Source organism: Solea senegalensis, linkage group LG14 (genome assembly GCF_019176455.1).
Source record: "Solea senegalensis isolate Sse05_10M linkage group LG14, IFAPA_SoseM_1, whole genome shotgun sequence".
NCBI classification, from domain to species: domain Eukaryota; kingdom Metazoa; phylum Chordata; class Actinopteri; order Pleuronectiformes; family Soleidae; genus Solea; species Solea senegalensis.
Genome location: NC_058034.1, coordinates 21,614,620 through 21,633,011, shown reverse-complemented (window position 1 = coordinate 21,633,011; position 18,392 = coordinate 21,614,620). Strand labels below are relative to the sequence as shown.

The 18,392-nt window shown below is 41.2% G+C and overlaps 1 protein-coding gene across 1 annotated transcript in view; it reads left to right on the top strand.

Moving 5' to 3' along the window:
- LOC122780684 (cadherin-2-like) overlaps positions 1–18,392 on the top strand; it is a 96,693-nt gene that overhangs the window by 35,212 nt on the left and 43,089 nt on the right. The window contains 3 exon segments of the mRNA XM_044043833.1: positions 5,362–5,591; positions 12,562–12,735; positions 17,347–17,502. Of these exon segments, the coding sequence (XP_043899768.1) occupies positions 5,362–5,591; positions 12,562–12,735; positions 17,347–17,502 (560 nt within the window).

Here is an 18,392-nt window from a genome sequence, read left to right as displayed (position 1 = left end):
GACCTGCCCTCCTGTTTACCTCGTTATCCCAGAGAATGCGTCTCATGCCACGCCAAGTATTTAATGATCACAAGAGGCTTTTTATTTGAAAATGTATGTTACAGTACGGGTTATTCATCCTGGTTATAAGAATAATTATGTGAGTGATTGAACTTTAAGTTAGATTAATTCAGAGTTTCAGGTGTGACTGGTTGTCAAGTCAAGAAAAGTCCATTTAATAGTTTTCAGGTTTAAAATATTTAACACCTGCCTCCATATTTGATTTCTTTTTTATGTATTTGAAAAACTCCTGATGAACTTTTTGTTAATGAGAAAGAGGATTATGTGTTAAATAGTTTATATCCTTGCTCTTAATGATTGCTTTGCAAACATTAAAGTGCAAAAATAGTTGAAAGGACTGAAACGTTGCAACAACAAAATAACACTTGCAAGTTTAGACAGCGTTGTTCTCTCCATGCACCTGTCTTAAGAAGTGGTGAAAAAAAAATATTACTGTTGCTCTTAAAGGGAAGCAACACAAAAAATACACGATTGTTGAATTAAAATTTATTCAACAAAGAACTGAGTCACAGAATAAACTGGAACAAAACAGGATGGAAAACATGCGGCGGAGAAGAAAGAGCTAAACTATCATTGTCTGAAGAAAAATCAATGAAACTAAATTACCCCGCCTGAAATAACCCTATTCAACTTAAAGGAAAACCAAAACACAGAAAGGAACAGCAGCCGTCGCCGAGTGTTTCTGACAAAAGAAGAACTTAGCGTGGTGCAAAACACACCAACTGTTTTTAAACCTGTGGCCAATGTTCTTAAATGAAGTGTCACAGTTTGAATAAATAGAGTTTCCGCTCTTTATTCAAACTGGGGGGAGGGGTCCTGTCCACACAAAGGCTCCGCCCACTGGGTCCAACGAACCATATACAGCCTACTTTGCATCTGGGAAAGCAAACCCGCGTGGTTAAGCCTATGTAAATGCACATGAACTAACCGGCCACTTTATTAGGTACGCTCACGACGCATAGATCAGGCCTGTAACGATACTGCACTAAATATGAGCTAATGAGTAAATGACATAAATTATAGTTCAAAATAATCTCCTCCACACTCTGAAGCAACAGACTTTCCAGACTGTGCTGTAAACCGGAGATTTAAATAATTAAATGGTTAAAAAACAGAGCAAAGCATTTATCTTTTTCTCCAACAAAACACTGTTCAAAAATGAACACAACTGCAGTTTGTGCCATAAACCACAAAATGAGTCAATTAACAACTCTTTTCTTCAGGGAGTTCATTCAAGGAAGACGGAAATGCGTCAGAAACACCGTCATGTCCACACTGTCTGGTGAGAAGCTTGCTCTCTGACACTGTCCCGTGTCCTCTGTGTCCTCTGTGTCCCCTGCAGTGGAAAAACCCTCTCACTGGGAACACATGATATGAGATGGAAAAGGAGCTTTGCTTGTAACCAGAGGGTTGCCTATTCGAATCCCGGTGTCTCTGAGCAAAGGACCCAAATCCCCATTTGTCCCCAGTGATTGGGGTTAATTGGACAATGGATTGAAAAAGCAGGTGATCCACTGTGACTGGAGAGGGAGAGGAGGGTGATGAGTCACCGAGGACACATCTACCTATAGAAGACAGAAGAAAAATCTCCACAATGAAAATTTAAAACAGCGTCTGTGTGAAGCAGCCTGCTCTTTGTGCCTGGGTTTCAGCAGCGATGTTTTTCCTCCGGCACATATCTGTGCACATTAAGGCTGCCAGCTGTTGAGCTGCAAGGGCCCGGTGGCTCAGTAAATGGATGGAGCTGTAAACAGCAGGTGATGAAAGTGGTCCAGCAGAGCGGCCGAGTTCTTATTGCCTGTGATTCATCTATCAGGCCACTGCTTTCTCACATGGAAATACTCTGGCAGAGTGTGTAACGCTGGTGGCAGGTCTCTGAGAGCGCCTCTGCCTGTGTTTATTAGCAACATATTGGCCTTTCAGGGCCGTGGCACATTGATTTTGCACGCTTCCTGGTGCTCTGTCTCTCAGGAGGGGGTGAGGGGCACGATGGAGCCCCGCCCACTGAGACCGGGGAAAAAAAAAACAGGATACGGGCCTGTTTTTCTCTGCCTCTAAGCAGAGCACGGTTGCCATGGGAAACCGGAGTGGTGGTAATGTCATGTGTATTCCACGAACGATTATTTCCCTGATTAATCACTTAATATTTTTATCCTTAAAATGCAGAAAACAGTGTAAAAAGCTGATCTGTGTTTAGTTAACCTCAAAAAGCACACATGCATGTATGCTATTTCCTAACAAAAACAAATATCATGAGTTTTGCCTTCTAAAATGAAAGGACTTGGTTGGTCTTTCTTTTATTTCATCTTTAAAATTGAGGATTTTTGTTTGAAATTCATTATTTATGGATCTGTGTCATTTACCCTAAAAACACACACATGCACGTGCTCTATTTCCTAATTATTAGGCAAAAAAATACAACATATTTATTTAGTTTTGCCTCCTGAATTGAAAGATTTTCTTTTTTTTATCTTTTACATTGAGATGCATTATTTATGGGCTCAAAGTGGAATCTACAGGTTCATTTACGGTCATAAAAATGCTGTAGTTAAGACCCGGCACTCATCTCAGAAGAAGTTCGATTCCACCTGGGGTCTTTTGCTCTCCTCTTTCTCCCCCCCCACTTTCATGCTACTCTACCCCGTGTAATAAAGCCAAAAAATACCTTTTAAAAAATGCTACATTCAACCATAGTGCCTCCTCAGATATTTAGGGGAGAAACTTGGCCTCGTCTCACCTGCAGCTGAAGGTGTCGAGGCTGATCTGGACGCGCTGACTTGTTGTTTGCCCTTGACTGCTTTGTTCTGCTGCGTGTGCTCAAAAATCACGCCGCCGCAGAGTTGGTGGAGATTTCTCCGGTGACGTACGCGCAGTCGTGTACGTCCCATGCCATTAGGAAAAACATTCCTTCTCCTGTGATGGACTACTCGACTTTACAAACAAATAGAGAGGAGAAAATTGCAGACAGAGACTGATCCTGCTGCGCCTGCTGAAAGCGGCTCCAGCACCTGCCAGTTTATGGTTTACTTCAGCAAATCCCGTCCTCAGCTCTGGGATTTAGAGGCAGCCCAAACTCTCGCCGGCCCGGACCATCGATCTTCCTCATCGAAAAGCAAGTCAGGTTTTACTTGACTTTTTCTTCACTCAATTTCTGCAGCATCCGCTTTTTTTCCATCCACCCTCTCGCTCTCTTTCGACCGACTTTTAAAACCATACATTTCTCCTTAAGTAGTAAATTAAAATCTTCCCTTTCACTTTTTTCACAGCTTCACAAGTTTTCATGGAGGGTGAATCATTTAAACCGTGTGTGTTTTTCAAGGCCTGGATGAAAATATTCTCCAGCATCATTTAGCGCTGTCTGAAATGGCGTGAGAAAGAGAGAGGGAGACACTGTAAAGATTATTTATGCACTGCTCTACTTTGTACATCGAAAGAGAATTATTGAGAAGAAAGGAATGAGCGGTGAGGACAGGGCTTCCTGCGACTTGGGTGCAACTCCTGCCGCTTCCTGTCGGTGAAGCACAGCCGGCAGTTTCCATGGTAATTGGACGCGAGTCACAGAGAGCGATGGCAAAATTGAACATGTGGCATTATCACCTTTTACACCTTGACATCATCAAATTCCCACCACATGTGTAGACTGTGTATGAATATGTCTGTGTCTGTATTCCCCACATGATAATGTTAATTTAATTAAATTGACTGTTTTGGTGTTCGATGTAACGCCGTCGTGATCACGGAGCTGTGAAGAATCTGAGTCAGTCTTTACTATCACGTCAGTCACGTCGGGGACTCAATGTTATTTATTTGAAGGCAAACAAAGCCAAAGTCAGAGCCTTAGTTTCCCACATCGCCAAACCTGGCTTTGAGCTTCAACATCAGGCGACGCACAGACTGCTGAGGAGTTCAGGAACAGCTCGACCCTGCGGCGACAAATCTGCCAATTCTGGATTGTGCCTGTTTTGTCATACAATCCCCAAATCCTACATAATCACATGATTCACACAAATGGTGTGAAATGACTGTGTCAGGATCTGTGGATTCTCGAGGTTGTGATATGACAAAGGGAAAAAGTGATGGAGCCAAACTTACACACACACACACACACTTATCTGTACATCTCATAATCGCGGTGTGAGACACAGATGGTGCTTTTGTGTCTTTGTCAAAAGAGAAATGGAAAACAAGAGTTGCCTTCACAGAGCGCTAAACCTAAAACTGTAGCACGTCATTTTAAAATGCAAACAAACAGCTGTGACATTTAAAGTGACGTGTACACTCAAGTGAAGCTGATGAAGTGATGCGGTGTTTCACTGTATAGCTGTGTATAGATCGTTCTGGTCATTTTTGAGGGGCTTAACGTCTGGCAAAAATGCGATATTGCGTTGCACCAGGGCTCTACAGCGCCCCCCGAGACGAAACGTCAACTCGAAAAGTTGCTCCGAATTTCACAAAACTTGGTGGGAACTTGTAATCGACCAAGACGAACAAAAAAGTAAATTGGGACCATGGCCTCAACTCAACATGAAGTTGGCCATTTTGAATTTGGCGTCCATCTTTGCGATTTGCACGCTTCGTAAATTAACAAACCCCGACTGCTGTAATCTGACGGACATAAACACGATTTTTGAGGGGGTTAACGTGCATAAAAACTCTTGAAACTTTGCATAGAGGTTAGGTCTGGCGAAAATGCAATACTGGCATAGTTCCCGGACCCGTGTGTTGCTCAAGGGCTCTATAGCGCCCCCTAAAATGAAAACAGAGGCAAAATTGAGTTCTCCCGACACTTGGTGGGAAGATGTTATAGACCAAGACAAAACAAAAGAAGGTGACTGTAATTGTTGTATTGTTTTACGTTAAGACAGAAACATTGTTCTTGCAAAGTTAGGTGACTGAAACAGAAGCTTCACAAGTGAATTCACACAATAGTTTTACAGAGTTCCTCTGAAGACGAAGGACAATGGCGACAAATAACGTTCTGTTCATGAAGGTCAAACAGAGGCAGAATATCAACAACAACAACAGTGTATTGTAGCCTGATGTACTGCTGTAAAATTGTATTTGTCATCAATCTCAGCACTGTATTAAAAAAAAAAGAAAGATAAAAAAGATAATACTGTGTGAAAACATGAACTTCCTGGTGAGAAAATGTAAACACATCTCACTGCCGAGTGTATAGACATCTAATCTCATCACAATGCAGCACGCAGCACTCACACACCCACACAGCGTGTCACACGGGTGATTGATGTTTCCTTTCACTCACTCTGACACGTGTCTCCATATTTCTCTCTTCTACAGTCAGCTTTATGGACTGCGGTGGTGGTGAGGTGAGGTTCATGGTCAGAGGCTCGTCGGACTTTAGGGTGAGTGAAGATGGTGTGGTCTACGCCCAGCGGTGCCTTAACCTGGCAGGAAAGAAAAAAGTTTCCACAGTGGTCTACGCTCAAGACTTGCAGTCCAAGCAGGTGTGGAAGACCCGAGTGCACTTCCACGTCCGTCCACATGGCAACGGCGCAAATCCTGAACAGGTAAAACTGCACCGGAAGTGACATTAATCACACTGTTGACTGTGAAGCCAGAATAACTTTTAGTTGAAGCGCTTGTTTGGGAGTAAACCACCAAAAAAATAATGTATACCTGTTGCATAATAGCCGATTAGAATATCTTCACGCGTCATACTGTATGTGGCAATATTGATCCATTGCAACGCCGTGAAATGTGTGATAATAATATAGAAAGTTGAAATTACAAGAATAAAACATCTGGCACTGTCCCTAAAAAAAAAGCCTGCGGGACATTAAATGCTCCTCTTGTGGCCGATTCCCAGGTTGTGTGCCAGAGGGGACCATTGCCATCAGGCTGTCACGGCTGACTACGAAGCCAGAGTTGCTAAAGTGATAATAATGTGATGTCCGCCATCAGTGGGTGCACTATGCACTGTACAATAAAAAGAAAAAAACACCTCAAATACGGAGAACTACTTTATCCTAGAGACGAGAGAGGAGCGAAGAGACAGACCAGAAACCAATGTTGTAGGTGCAGGTGAATTGGAAAGGTGTCAGGTGGCTTCACATTTCGTATGTGTCAGTATTTATCAATCACAAAGCTGTGAAATGTGTGATAATAATATAGAAAGTAGAAATCATCTGGCACCAGCCCTAAAAGAAAAGCCTGGGAGACATTAAATGCTCCTCTCGTGGCCGATTCCCCAAACTCCCCTGCTGTCACGGTTGGCTACATAGCAAGAGTTGCTAATGTTGCTAATGTGATAATAATGTTGGGGTGGCCATCAGTGGGTGCACTGTGTGCAACAAAAGACGCCTGGACAACCTGGTCCAAGAGTTCTCTTTCAGCAGCGTAATGTTTTAGCATTGATTATTAGCATCTGTTGGTATATTAGCGTGGCCTAATCTGATTGGCCAACGTTCACACTGCTGCTTGGAAGGTTGAACATTTGTCAACTTCCCATGGAAGGTAAACAAGATACCTTGAATCCAGATATCTTGTTTACCTTGATTGGGTGAATCTTCCCCCAAAAAACCTTGTCAAAGAGCTCTCTTTGAGCAGCGTAGCGTTTTAGCATTGATTGCTAGCATTTGTTGGTATATTTGCGTGACCCAATTTGATCGGCCAACATTCTCCGCTGCTTGGAAAGTTCTCAACTTCCCATGGAAGGTATTCAAGATACCTTGAATCAAGGTATCTTGAATACCTTGATTGTGTGAATCTTCTACCAACAGCCTTGTCCAAGAGCTCTCTTTGGACAGCGTAATGTTCGCATCGATTGTTCGCATCTGTTGGTGTATTTACGTAACCTAATTGAATTTTCCGAGACCCTTTGATTATTCAATTTCTGATTCACGCAACACAAGCAATAAATCCATGATGCTGTTTGGCAAAGTTTGGCTCAAACCAGAATCAGCAGCGTTTCCCGTTCAGCGTTATAATTCCATATGCCATCCACAAAAACAAACATGCAGCAGAGCTCCTTAACCCTGAAGACGAGGTGGGGATCGTTGAGAACAACTTCAAAGCTCAAATGTCTAAGTGTAATCAGCACAAAACCCTCTCATCTCAAGTATAAATGCAACTCAGTGGCTCCTGAGAGTTATTTTTCCTGTTGTTCCTCCATGCTACTGTTTTAAAGAAGGTTAAACATCTGATCTTCTGCCGGCCAATTATTTTGAGCAGTAAGAGGCACATATTGCTCTCCCTGCTGTGCAGGAACAACAGGAACTTCAAACGAGCGCTGAAATATATATTACCCCTTTGACATTTTCTAATAGATTTGAATCAGTGGTTCTTTGGAGAAAAAGCTGGGACTTTTTTGTGGAGGTGAAAACCAAGAAGATTGGAGCAGCAAGACAAAGGTTGTCAAACATCTTCTCTTTTTTTTTAATTGGTCTCACTTCAACCTTTACTCCTGTATTACTGTTCTTTTCCCTCATGTTGCTCTGTAACTTCTGCTTCTTCTTGCCTCTCTCTGTCAGACCCTGAGCCCCCTTTAATATTCCCCACTCTCCTTGTCGAGAAAATCCTGCTGCTAATCTCGGGCTATAAAACACAGCTCAGTTTTAATGGGAACAACAACGTCCACGAGGTACAGTCAGTCATGCGGTGTGCAAACCACGCAGTGGCCTCGCCGTGTGTGCTTCCTGCAGAACACTTCTGTCAGTAAAGAGTCTCCTCTGTCTCAGAAGAACACTTCCTGAAGGTGTGTGGGCTTGCAGTTTGCCCCTGTTCAGGTTTTTTTAAAGAGTTTAAACTCAAAATAATGGCTTCAGTCCACTGTTTTAGTCACTGGAGAGAGCTGCCAGAGACAGAGAAGTGTGGGGAAGGATGCCAAACTGTTGTTAGTAAAGTTTGACTCACCAGATTTTGATTCATGGAAAAATTATGACAGAGTTCAACCCTGTCAATGTCAGATCTGGCTCGCAGACAGTGGTATTTTATTCTCCCTCTCTATCATCACACAAATCAATACGTTTATGTCACAGCAGAAACCTTTTTGTCTCGTGTCTGCAGTTAAGAATTGTTACTTGAAACGATAGTGAAGCAGGTTAATAAAACAAAAGTCTTTATTCATCGCCAATAATTAAAAGAAAGTTATGCCTTTTCCTGAGCTCATATTCTTTTAAATTGCAATCCAACTTTATTTGTAAAGCACTTTAAAACACCCACTGTGGACCAAAGTGCTGTTGTACACAATAATAAATAAACAACATAATTAATTACAAAATTAAAAAGACAAAACTGCTCACAAGAGGCTATAAAATACAACAGACATACTTAGTTGTGTGGCAGTAACATAATTAATCACAAAGCAGTATACCGTAATAGCCGAAAATGACAATGAGGCTTTTGCCACAAATTGTTAAGTTACACAGACTTGCATTGTTTGATGTGTGCCCCCTGCTGGTATAAATCATAATTACACAGCATGTGAGGTGTGGAGAAATGACACCTACTGAACTAATTAATTATCTGTCCATCCATCTTCTGCCGCTTTATCCGTCACATGAGCTTTGCCAATCTCAGCGGACATAGGGTAATAGGCGGAGTCACACCCTGGACAGATCGCCAGTCCATCACAGGGACACTTCTGTGTTTTCACGCGCTTTACTCGCACTATGTTGCCGTTGTTGTTCCTCCCTTTATTCAGTCTTGACATAAAACAACAACACTCCCTGTGCTCAGAGAGACAGGGAGTGTCTAATCAGTGTCGTGTGAACTCATTTGCAGATATTCATTTATACTTAGACGTGACGGCTAATCATTAACATCCTCACCCTGAAACTTTGAAATCTTGCTAATCTCAGCTAGCTTGAAAGACATCGCACTGCATAATGCAAATTATGCACAATATGTTTAAGTTAATGCATAGCATCCATGGGTCTGTGTGTGTGTGTGTGGGGGGGGGCGGGATCACTGAACTTAATGATGAGGTCAGCGTCAGAGGGAAAGGTCAGACACACCCTGCTCCTGATGGGACGCTGCTGACTCCTGCTGAGGAAGAGTGTTTGTGTGTGGGGTGGGAGGGGTCAACTGCAATCTTTCCTGCCCACCTCAGGGTCACGGAGATGTACAGTACTGGTAATGACAGGGTGGCAGTTTGTGGCCAATCACCTTCTCTGCAGAGACAAAGATCGGCCGTGGTCCTTGGCAGCGGCGGCAGCGTATGCCAGATGGTGATGATGGAAGTGAGGATGGAGTTAATGATGTAGAAGTGCACCGTCACCGTCTTTGGCGTGCGAGGACATCACAGAAGACAGTTCTGTGGTTCTGTTGTGCACGGAAATCCTTGAACATACAAACTGACACAGGAAATGAAGAATGGCTGACGTCCTGTCCATATTGACGCTACGCAGGCGCTCATATAAAAGATGTTTTGTCTCCAACATCATTTCCAGCGTAAAACGATGACAAAAGAGAGCATTTTACCAAAGTTCCCAAAGACAGCAGAGATGGATCACGACCATAACTCCAACACTGAGGACAAAGCGATGGAAACAATGGATTCCACTTGTGCAGTGATCGCTTCACATCAAGCACAGAAACTAATGCTTACTTTCATTGTAATGTGGAAGCGTTCTCCAGAGTAGGATCAGGGGAAGATTTACCAGAAAGCCGAAGATGTCGGAATACTGCAGGTCTGGAAAAAGACTGTTCTAGCCAGTCAGATAGATTCAGTCTGTGAAGTTCTGCGATGTATTGCTTGATCTTTGTAGATTTAAAGTACACAATATATTCTGACGCTTTGGCGATGTTCATTTTAAAGCAGAAGTTTGACTTGTCTAGTCGCTTGTTCCACCTTTTTCTCTACAGAGCTCCCCCTACAGTACATGTTTTTATTCATCAGCTTTTCCTCATGGTTTTAAAAACTCACTGCTCTCTCTCTCCTGGCCATGTTTTCAATGGAGCTGGCGCACACAAGCCGTAGAGCCATGTCCATGCCGGTCGACATCTGTTTTGCGCGCTTCTCTCAGATGTTTACGCACGTGTGGTCCCTCGCTCGGTCAGACAGTCGTTTCCTCTCCCTCGCTTCCTCCGACAACTGTTTTCACTGCTTCTTTTTCGCCAGCTCTGTCTAAAATAACACTGTCGCTTCCTTGATCTTTTAGCCTGTACCTGGCTCTCCGGGTCGGCAGCCCTGATCTTGCAAGGCTGGTTTTCCTCTAGCAGACAGTAGGGGGCAGTGGAGACAGACCCCAATCTCCCCACAACAAGACATTTAATTTGGTAAATTTGGGCAAAAGTTCTGCTTGACCAGAAGCTTTTTCTGCCAACATGGTGATGTAAACAAACTGAGTCACATGTCGTCCAGAGCTCTACACTTGGATGCACGTCTGAGAATACCAGTGTGTGTGTGTGTGTGTGTGTGTAGCCCTCTGAGACAGACCTGTAATTTCTGACAGACAGAATCATTAAACCATTTGAGCGTGATGGGCTTTTATTTCCCTCATGGCTTCACTGATGTTGGATGAACTATGTGCTGATATAAAATCAGTGTTTTCAGCCCAGCAGGCATCTGAGGTTGGCCAGGCGGTGATTGCAGGGAGAGAGAGAGCGTAAGGAGTCAAACAGCCATCTGTTCATGTGTCATGTATAAGTTTGATAAGGCCGCCTGCATGCATTCAGACAAGACGCCGGCTTTGATTGGCTGTTCACCTGGAACAGTTGGCTGCATATGCTCGCTGCAGTGCAGGCGGGCGGGTTGAGGAGTGGAATCACAGAGTGAAAGAAGCTGTCAACAATCCTTCATAGAGGGGAAAAGAAAAACCGCCAGAGGTGCAGCCTCGGCACTTAACGGAGAGTCATTTGCCAGCGGAGCAATGTATGCACAGCGGCCTTCGACTGAGAGGTCGCACCAGTGTTGTTATCAAATGAAAGTGAAGAGGCAAACAGGCGTCACATTCACACCTCTCCCTGAGAACTCAAATGTCAGTAAAATCAGTCGCACATACCGAACATCGACTGCTAGAGTCACGTCGGCGATTACACTGATGTACAAAAAATACACCAACATCAAAACATGTATTACAAGTCCAGTGTATTCACGATGTGTTTTAGTTTAGTTTAATCTTTATTTAACGTGATCAAAGACAGCGGGCAACACAAGCTTTCAGACATGAAAGACAACACAAGACAAAAGAAAAGAACATCTCATTTCATAACATCACAGTAAATCCTCCTCTATTTTCAGTTCAGTCCAAGTTTAGAAGCTTTTAGTGAGATTAACTCAGCAAACTTCAAGTCCTTCCGCAGCTCAGTCCAGGCTGCAGGTGCGAAATACACCCATAATTCTGGAGGACACAAAGAGTATTTACCAGTGCTTTTCTGAATAAAGCAAGACGCAGAGGTAATAAGGGAGCAGACCAATAATCGCCTTATAAATAAAAACATAGCAGTGACTGAGTCCACGGGTGGCCCGAGCAGGCAAACCTACCCTGGAGCGTAACTCACAGTGATGAGGCAGAGCTTTACAATTAGTGAGAAACCTCGGGGAAGCAGAGGTACAGAGACGCTGTTCTGTGAGGTATATGCTCCGTGAATATCATCCTTTATACAGACTTTGTTACAGTGAAAGAAAAGCAAATACGAAAAACTACCTGGGACAATATTTATATATCTTATATACCCGATTTGTAGTCGGGTATATGATCCCTTTAAAATAAGGCCTTTTATATGAACTTAAGGCAAGGCGGTCATCTTGACCCACTATGTTTCTACTGCAGCCTGCATTTCATGTGACGGTAGATTTGAGCAAATTAAACGTGTGGACAGGGGACAAAAACAAGTTTGGAAAAAATTATTTCCACAAATGTTTTGACATTTACATTAAAAAAATTATTATTATTATTATTATTTAATTACTTTAACCTGACCCTTTTAGTTTTAATTAATTTCATTAATCTAGGTGTGACGTATTGAAGAAACTATTTTCCTTTTCACGTCTTCGAGTTCCCGTTCCTCTCTTTTTGTAACTAATTTAATTTACCGATTTAATTAAGCAAATTCGCTGTCATGACTCTAATGTCTTCATTACTCCTCTTAGAGTTTCATTTGAATTACTTAATGTGTTGTTTTAATTATTTATAGTTCATGTTAATTATGGATGATTTGAGTCTTGGGTTTATTTCTGAAAGGAATAAAAAAAATAAAAAAATGGACCAACTTTCTCTTCCAAGGTCAGGGGCCTGGGGACAGAGGAGATGAGAGGCCCTTCCTTACACACACACACACACACACACACACACACACACACACACAGGCAGGTGGTGGTCATTTATCAGACCGACTATAATGAGAGCATTAATCCAAGGCACTGGAATGAGGTCAGAAATACCCTGAGTCACCAAGCCTTCCCGCTACGATGGCTCTGCATTTCAGCCATGCTCTGTGCGTGTGTGTGCGCTGCGTGCGTGTGTGTGTGTGTGTGTGTGTGTGCGTGTGTGTGTGTGTAGCCCACTAAACAGTGTTTGTTTACTGTCTCAGCAGGTAAAGCCCAGTGATGCAACACTGATTCGACGGCTACCAGAGATCTTGTTTCCATGGCGCAGCGTGGTTGTCGGGGGCGACGGCACAGTGAGGCGGGTGAAGAGGGACTGGGTCATTCCACCGATCAACGTCCCTGAGAACTCGCGAGGACAGTTCCCCGAAGACCTCGTCAGAGTAAGACACAAACACACGCAGTCTCACTGTAGCGGTGAGGACTGTTACAAACACAAGACAACACACGTTAAAAAAAAAACAATATTCAGACACAAGATAAAAAAAAAAACATGACAGAATCGTCTCTTAACTGTGATTAAAACAATAAAATATGATTTTGTGAGACATCCGCTGGATAATAAAGATAATGAATTGCACAAAGGAATGTTATTGTTTCAACTCAGACAGAACTAATATAATCTGACAGATTACTGAAGCAGAAATGAGAGTTTAAAAACTAAAAGCAGCTCCGCCTGTTTAATCCTTTCAACAAACTAGGGCTGCAACTAACGAGTATCACAACTTAATCGATTGATCTGTCGATTGCTTTCAAGATTTATTGAGTATGTGATCGGTCCACGAAATGTCAGAAAATAGTTGATCATTGTTTGCCAAAAATTATGACATTCTCTGACCAAAATCAATCACTTTTAATGATTTATTTGTTAAATGGAGCAAAGACAACCAAAATAAATTCACATTTAAGAAGCTGAAAAATCACAGAGCTTGTCCTAATTATGTAGAAAAACAACACTTAATTAGATGCAATTGATTATCAAAATAGATTCATTTAGCAATGACTTAATCATTGCAGCCCAACAGTCAACTTTGTTTCCGGAAACAATTTTAAAAAATGCAAATGTGTCTGTCAGGTTCTATTTTAATTGTAATGCCCACATTCACCAATCAGTTTTTCTCTCTGGGCTTTATTATCTGTACATAATCAATTTCAGAAACGTGGGAGGCCACAGACACCAACAAAACTGAATATGTTTTACATGTGAGAAAACACAGATAAAACAATACAGGCAAGGTGAGTTTAAAATGATTTATTTTACAATTCTAGGGATTTATCTCGCCAGAAACGTACATGATCAAATCTGCACTTCAGAAGCTAGTAGCTCTTGTGTGCTAGTAGTTCTCTTATGTTTTACACTGAAAAATATGCCAAAAAACAAAGAAAACTGTGGATTAAATCATGACTGGGATGACAAAATCAACATGGCTTAAACTTGATGAAACAGCTTGAGCTGAAAGTGAGTTAACAATAAAAAGGTTTGTTTTTTGGTCTCAAACAGAGCTAGTGCTAGCTAACCGCTAAAAGCTAACGATGCAACATCTGTTTGGTGGAGCTTCCTGGTCAACTCACTCTTTTTGTTTATTGCACGTGTCTGCTGATGCACCGAAAAAGGTCTTTACTTCACTTTAACGCAATGAAAAAGATTTCAAATCTGTCGATATCCAGAATTATCACCATAAAATATCAGATAATTAAAGATTGAGTTGAAAGTTAAAGAAATGAGTGAATACAGAGGTGTTTGCGCTGCGCATAAATGTGACATCTTTATGTACATTATTTACGTAACCATTGATTTATTGATTATTGAAGAAAATTACAATAAATGTCAAATAGTTAACAATTTCTGGTGCCCAATTAAGTGCCTTTTCCCCAATGTTGCCGATTTTATGGCTGTATTATTTTCAGAAAATGTTCAATGAGTGAATTCCTCCTTTTTTCCAAGATAACTTTCACGTTCCATATCTGACAGTTATTCAGCCGTTGACATCACAAACGTCACAAACGTGTGGCGCGCTGGTAAAACCCTCACACGACAGGAAAATTTGGTCAGATAATCTGTTCAGACTAGCCTCAAATTATCAGCACGCCCCCACAAGTGTCATAATGGACAGATGTAGCCTTCATTATCCTCTATTTGTGGGGCTAGCACAAAGAATAACTCGCCAAAAGCCCTTTCATTTGTAAAAAAAAATGGAATAAACCTTAGAAAAACCCACAGAGGATGGAGCATTCAATAGATGCCACACGTAAAGTTAGGCGTTTGAGGCAGCCTGCTTTTATTTAACTTGGTGATGTGGCGTTCATTAATATTCAGGCGTCACTTTGTGCCTCAGAGTCGGCTTTTGTTTACACATCATACCTGCAGTCAAGGCTTTCACCACTCCAGCCTTTCTGTCTTTGTCGGCTGTAAATTTTGTGCTGCGTTAAGGAGAGTTTTTTCCCAGCACAGCCTCAGTGTGTCACAGTAATATTTACATGATCATCCCTCAATGCAGTGATGAGAGATGCAGTTTGTGGACGCTCACAAAACAAACTGCTACACTCCAGACTGCTTTGTCTGCTTGATAAATGAAGCACGTCTGCATCTGAATGGCGGAGGACAAAGGGTGCAGTAAATCCGGCCAAAACATTTTCTGATATATAAATATGTACATATTGGTTCTTTAGATACGACGATATCCAAGTTCTGACCCTGGTTGGGAACATTTCTAATAGATTTTTCTGATAAAACATGTGATTTAGACTGTTATATTTGTGCCGGGGATTTATTTATTATGTGAGATACCATCAAAAAATATATTCCATTCTCTATTCTATTGCAAAGATGAATAATTAGACTTTCAGAATATATGTAAACACACTTGGTTTTCTGGTATAGGGCGTAAAACAAACAAAAATAGAACATCAATATGACACTGTTGAATATGATGTAATAATAATATCTGACATTGAAACAGATGATAAAGGATGCTGTAAAATCAAAGCCTGGCTCCAAGTCACTGAATGACATGCATCGTAAACTACAGCCTTGATTTTTGTAGCCCTAACTATTTTGTCTCAGCTTTGTTGGAACCACAGAATGACCATTTGGAAACACCTTTTCTTTCTGTGTCCTATCAACCTGTAAACCTTCTTGTTTTTGTCATGTAAAGCGTAACAAAAACTAAAAGAAAACTGGATTTACATCAGGTAAAAGTTCAGTTTACTTGGTCAGAGCTCAAAACAAGGTCAAAACCAGGATAACCATCAATCCAACAGGCAAACAAACACAAACATTTGGCAACAACCCAGAACCAGAAATCATGCAGACAGAACCCCTGACTCCAGAGTAGCTTGGCCTATGACACACGTTTGGCAGCACTGAAGTGAATGTGGGCTCATTTATAGACTGGGGAGCTAATGTGCTAATGAACCGCAGGTGAGGTGAAGGGCGAAGGAGCGGCAGGTGAAGAGGATGAGGTGATTGCATGAAGGGCAGGATCTGAAATGACACAAAAATAAAAACACTAAGATTTATCCTTAACTGTTTCCCAGACTTGTTTTGTAGCTTCGACAGACGGATTAAAGCTGAAATAACCACATTGTTTCTGAATCTAAGGCCTTTTTGGACACTATATGTAACGATATAATATAAAGTTTATGGTAGTTTTCAAACTATGTGCAGCCTTCATTGCAGCTGGTGTATACACTTGACTGAGGTGTTTAAATGACGTGTTCATTTATGTGCTGATGAGACGCCAGATCCCATGTCTGCTGACTGTTGGGACAAAGTTTGAGAAGTTAATGAATTAATGAAAAGTAATAATTCAGACCTTGTGGTCTACATGTGCTGCCCACTGCTGTTTTTATACGGCACGCATTGTCTTCTTTTCACTCTTAATCTACCAATGTTGAAAACAATGTTTCTTTTTTGACTTAATACGAGTAGATCAGTTAATTAATTCATGGACTCATTTAACCTTTCACAGCATTAGAAATGTTTGAATCCCTTTGAGAAAGCAGAGTCTTTCAGTTTGAACAACCCCAAGAGTACGTTGTCGTTAAAATACTTTTGCCACTGATCTTTGCCATTGAGCCTGCAGTGTTTTTAAACATGAATTCAGTTTGTAATTGGTCTCTAAAACACTTTAAAATGTGTTTGAAATCCTCTTCATGTCCATGAAGCATCAATGAATAAAGTTGGGTGTGAAAGAATGTGGATTATGAGGATTATTGATATTTAACAATCATAAAGAGTGAGAAGGTAAAATACAGCAAGGCTACGCAGCTATTATGAGCAGCCCAGGTAGCTAAATTAGCCCCAGAGGCTTTGCAGCAGTTAACCTCCTTATTTCCTTACATTTAACAGTTTTAAAACACAAAAAAAACCTGACTTTCACAGTGTGAACACACTTTTTAGAGCTTGTGCACTTTGATCTCTGAGCTATTGTCGCAGAATAATATAGCAAAAGAGTAACCAAGCAACTACCTGTGTCATTAAATCCAAGTCAAGTCTGACGTCACTGTTTGTGCGACTCCAAATACATGCCCCTATTAATCACTCAAACTTTATTTATGTGGCACAAAATAATTTCCAAAAGGCACAATAGAGTCCATTCACATACGATCACCTCGCCATCAATGAGGAAACATTACAGCCCAAGGTAAAAGTAAGAAAAATTAAGTATTAAGGTACTGAAATAAGAGCAAAAAAAGCATCTTAAAATACCCAAAGAGATTGAAATAATACAAGAGTAAAGAATAAAATATTAACAAATTAAAAGAGGCTGAAATACACAAAAAGTTGCTACTCTTAGAAATAAAATGGAATAAAAACGATTGACAAATATTTGTCCTTCATCCAGATTATTACCACCATGAAAATCTAATACTTTCTGACTTGATCCATGACCCACATTCAGTTCTTGGCAGTTTCTTTGCCAAAAATCATCTTATTTCGCAAATAAACTGTAAACGCTGCAATGACCTTTGTCCTTGTGTCTCTCCTCCAGATCCGCTCAGACCGAGACAAGAGCCGGATGCTGCGTTACAGCGTGACGGGCCCCGGGGCCGATCAGCCCCCGACCGGCATCTTCATCATCAACCCGATCACAGGCCAGCTGTCGGTGACTAAGCCTCTGGACAGAGAGCACATCTCCAACTTTCACGTAAGACTCTGAACATGCTTTTCTCTGTTCTCCTGTTCACAATTAGTAGTGTTTCCATCGATAATGACGTTCTTCTTCTTCCTCTAATTTACTGAAAGTGTTAAGAAACATGACGTTTTGTATATATTTGTACATTTATTTAAGGAACATAAGTGCACGGAAATCAACAAATCAACAGAATTAGCACATTTGCTAGATTACGTCCATTAAAGCATAATGCTACACTCAAAAATACATACTTAGCTCACAGAGTGTGTTTTGTGGAGATACTGTGGTCATTGCATGGTCCAGTCTGCTGCAGAGCTTTGCTTTGGTTGGGTGTTTTTAAATTCATACAATTTCCCTTGTGGTATGTACGGAAGAGGATTAGCACTATAAGTGAATATTTGTATTAAATAAGTCATAATTTTATGATTATAGTCAGAGTTTGAGCAAAAAAAAAAGTAATTCTGGGATTGAAGTTTGGGATGAAACTGAATTTTTCAATTTCAATCTCAGAATTCTAGAATTAAAGTCAGAATTATTTAGATTACAGTCATATCTGGGTTTTTTTTTTCTCAGAATCCTGACTTTGAGAATCATCTTTAATTCAGTATCCTGAGGAGAAGTCAGAATTGTTAAAGTCAGAAAATGACGGCTTCACTGCAGATTTGTAATAGACGTTTGACATTTTCAGGAAAATAAATCATACATTATCCCCAAAACTCAGATGCCTCATTTTGTTTTCAATAACCTCGTTTAAGCAGCCGTGGCTTTATTAGTTTAGATGTTTTTCCAAAGCCCCGGCAACAATTGTAATATTTTAAATTTGATGCACTGAAGCTCAAGAGCCCAGAGAAAAACATGCATGAAAATCAGCGCATGCACCAAGAAAAATAAGGCCATTTTTT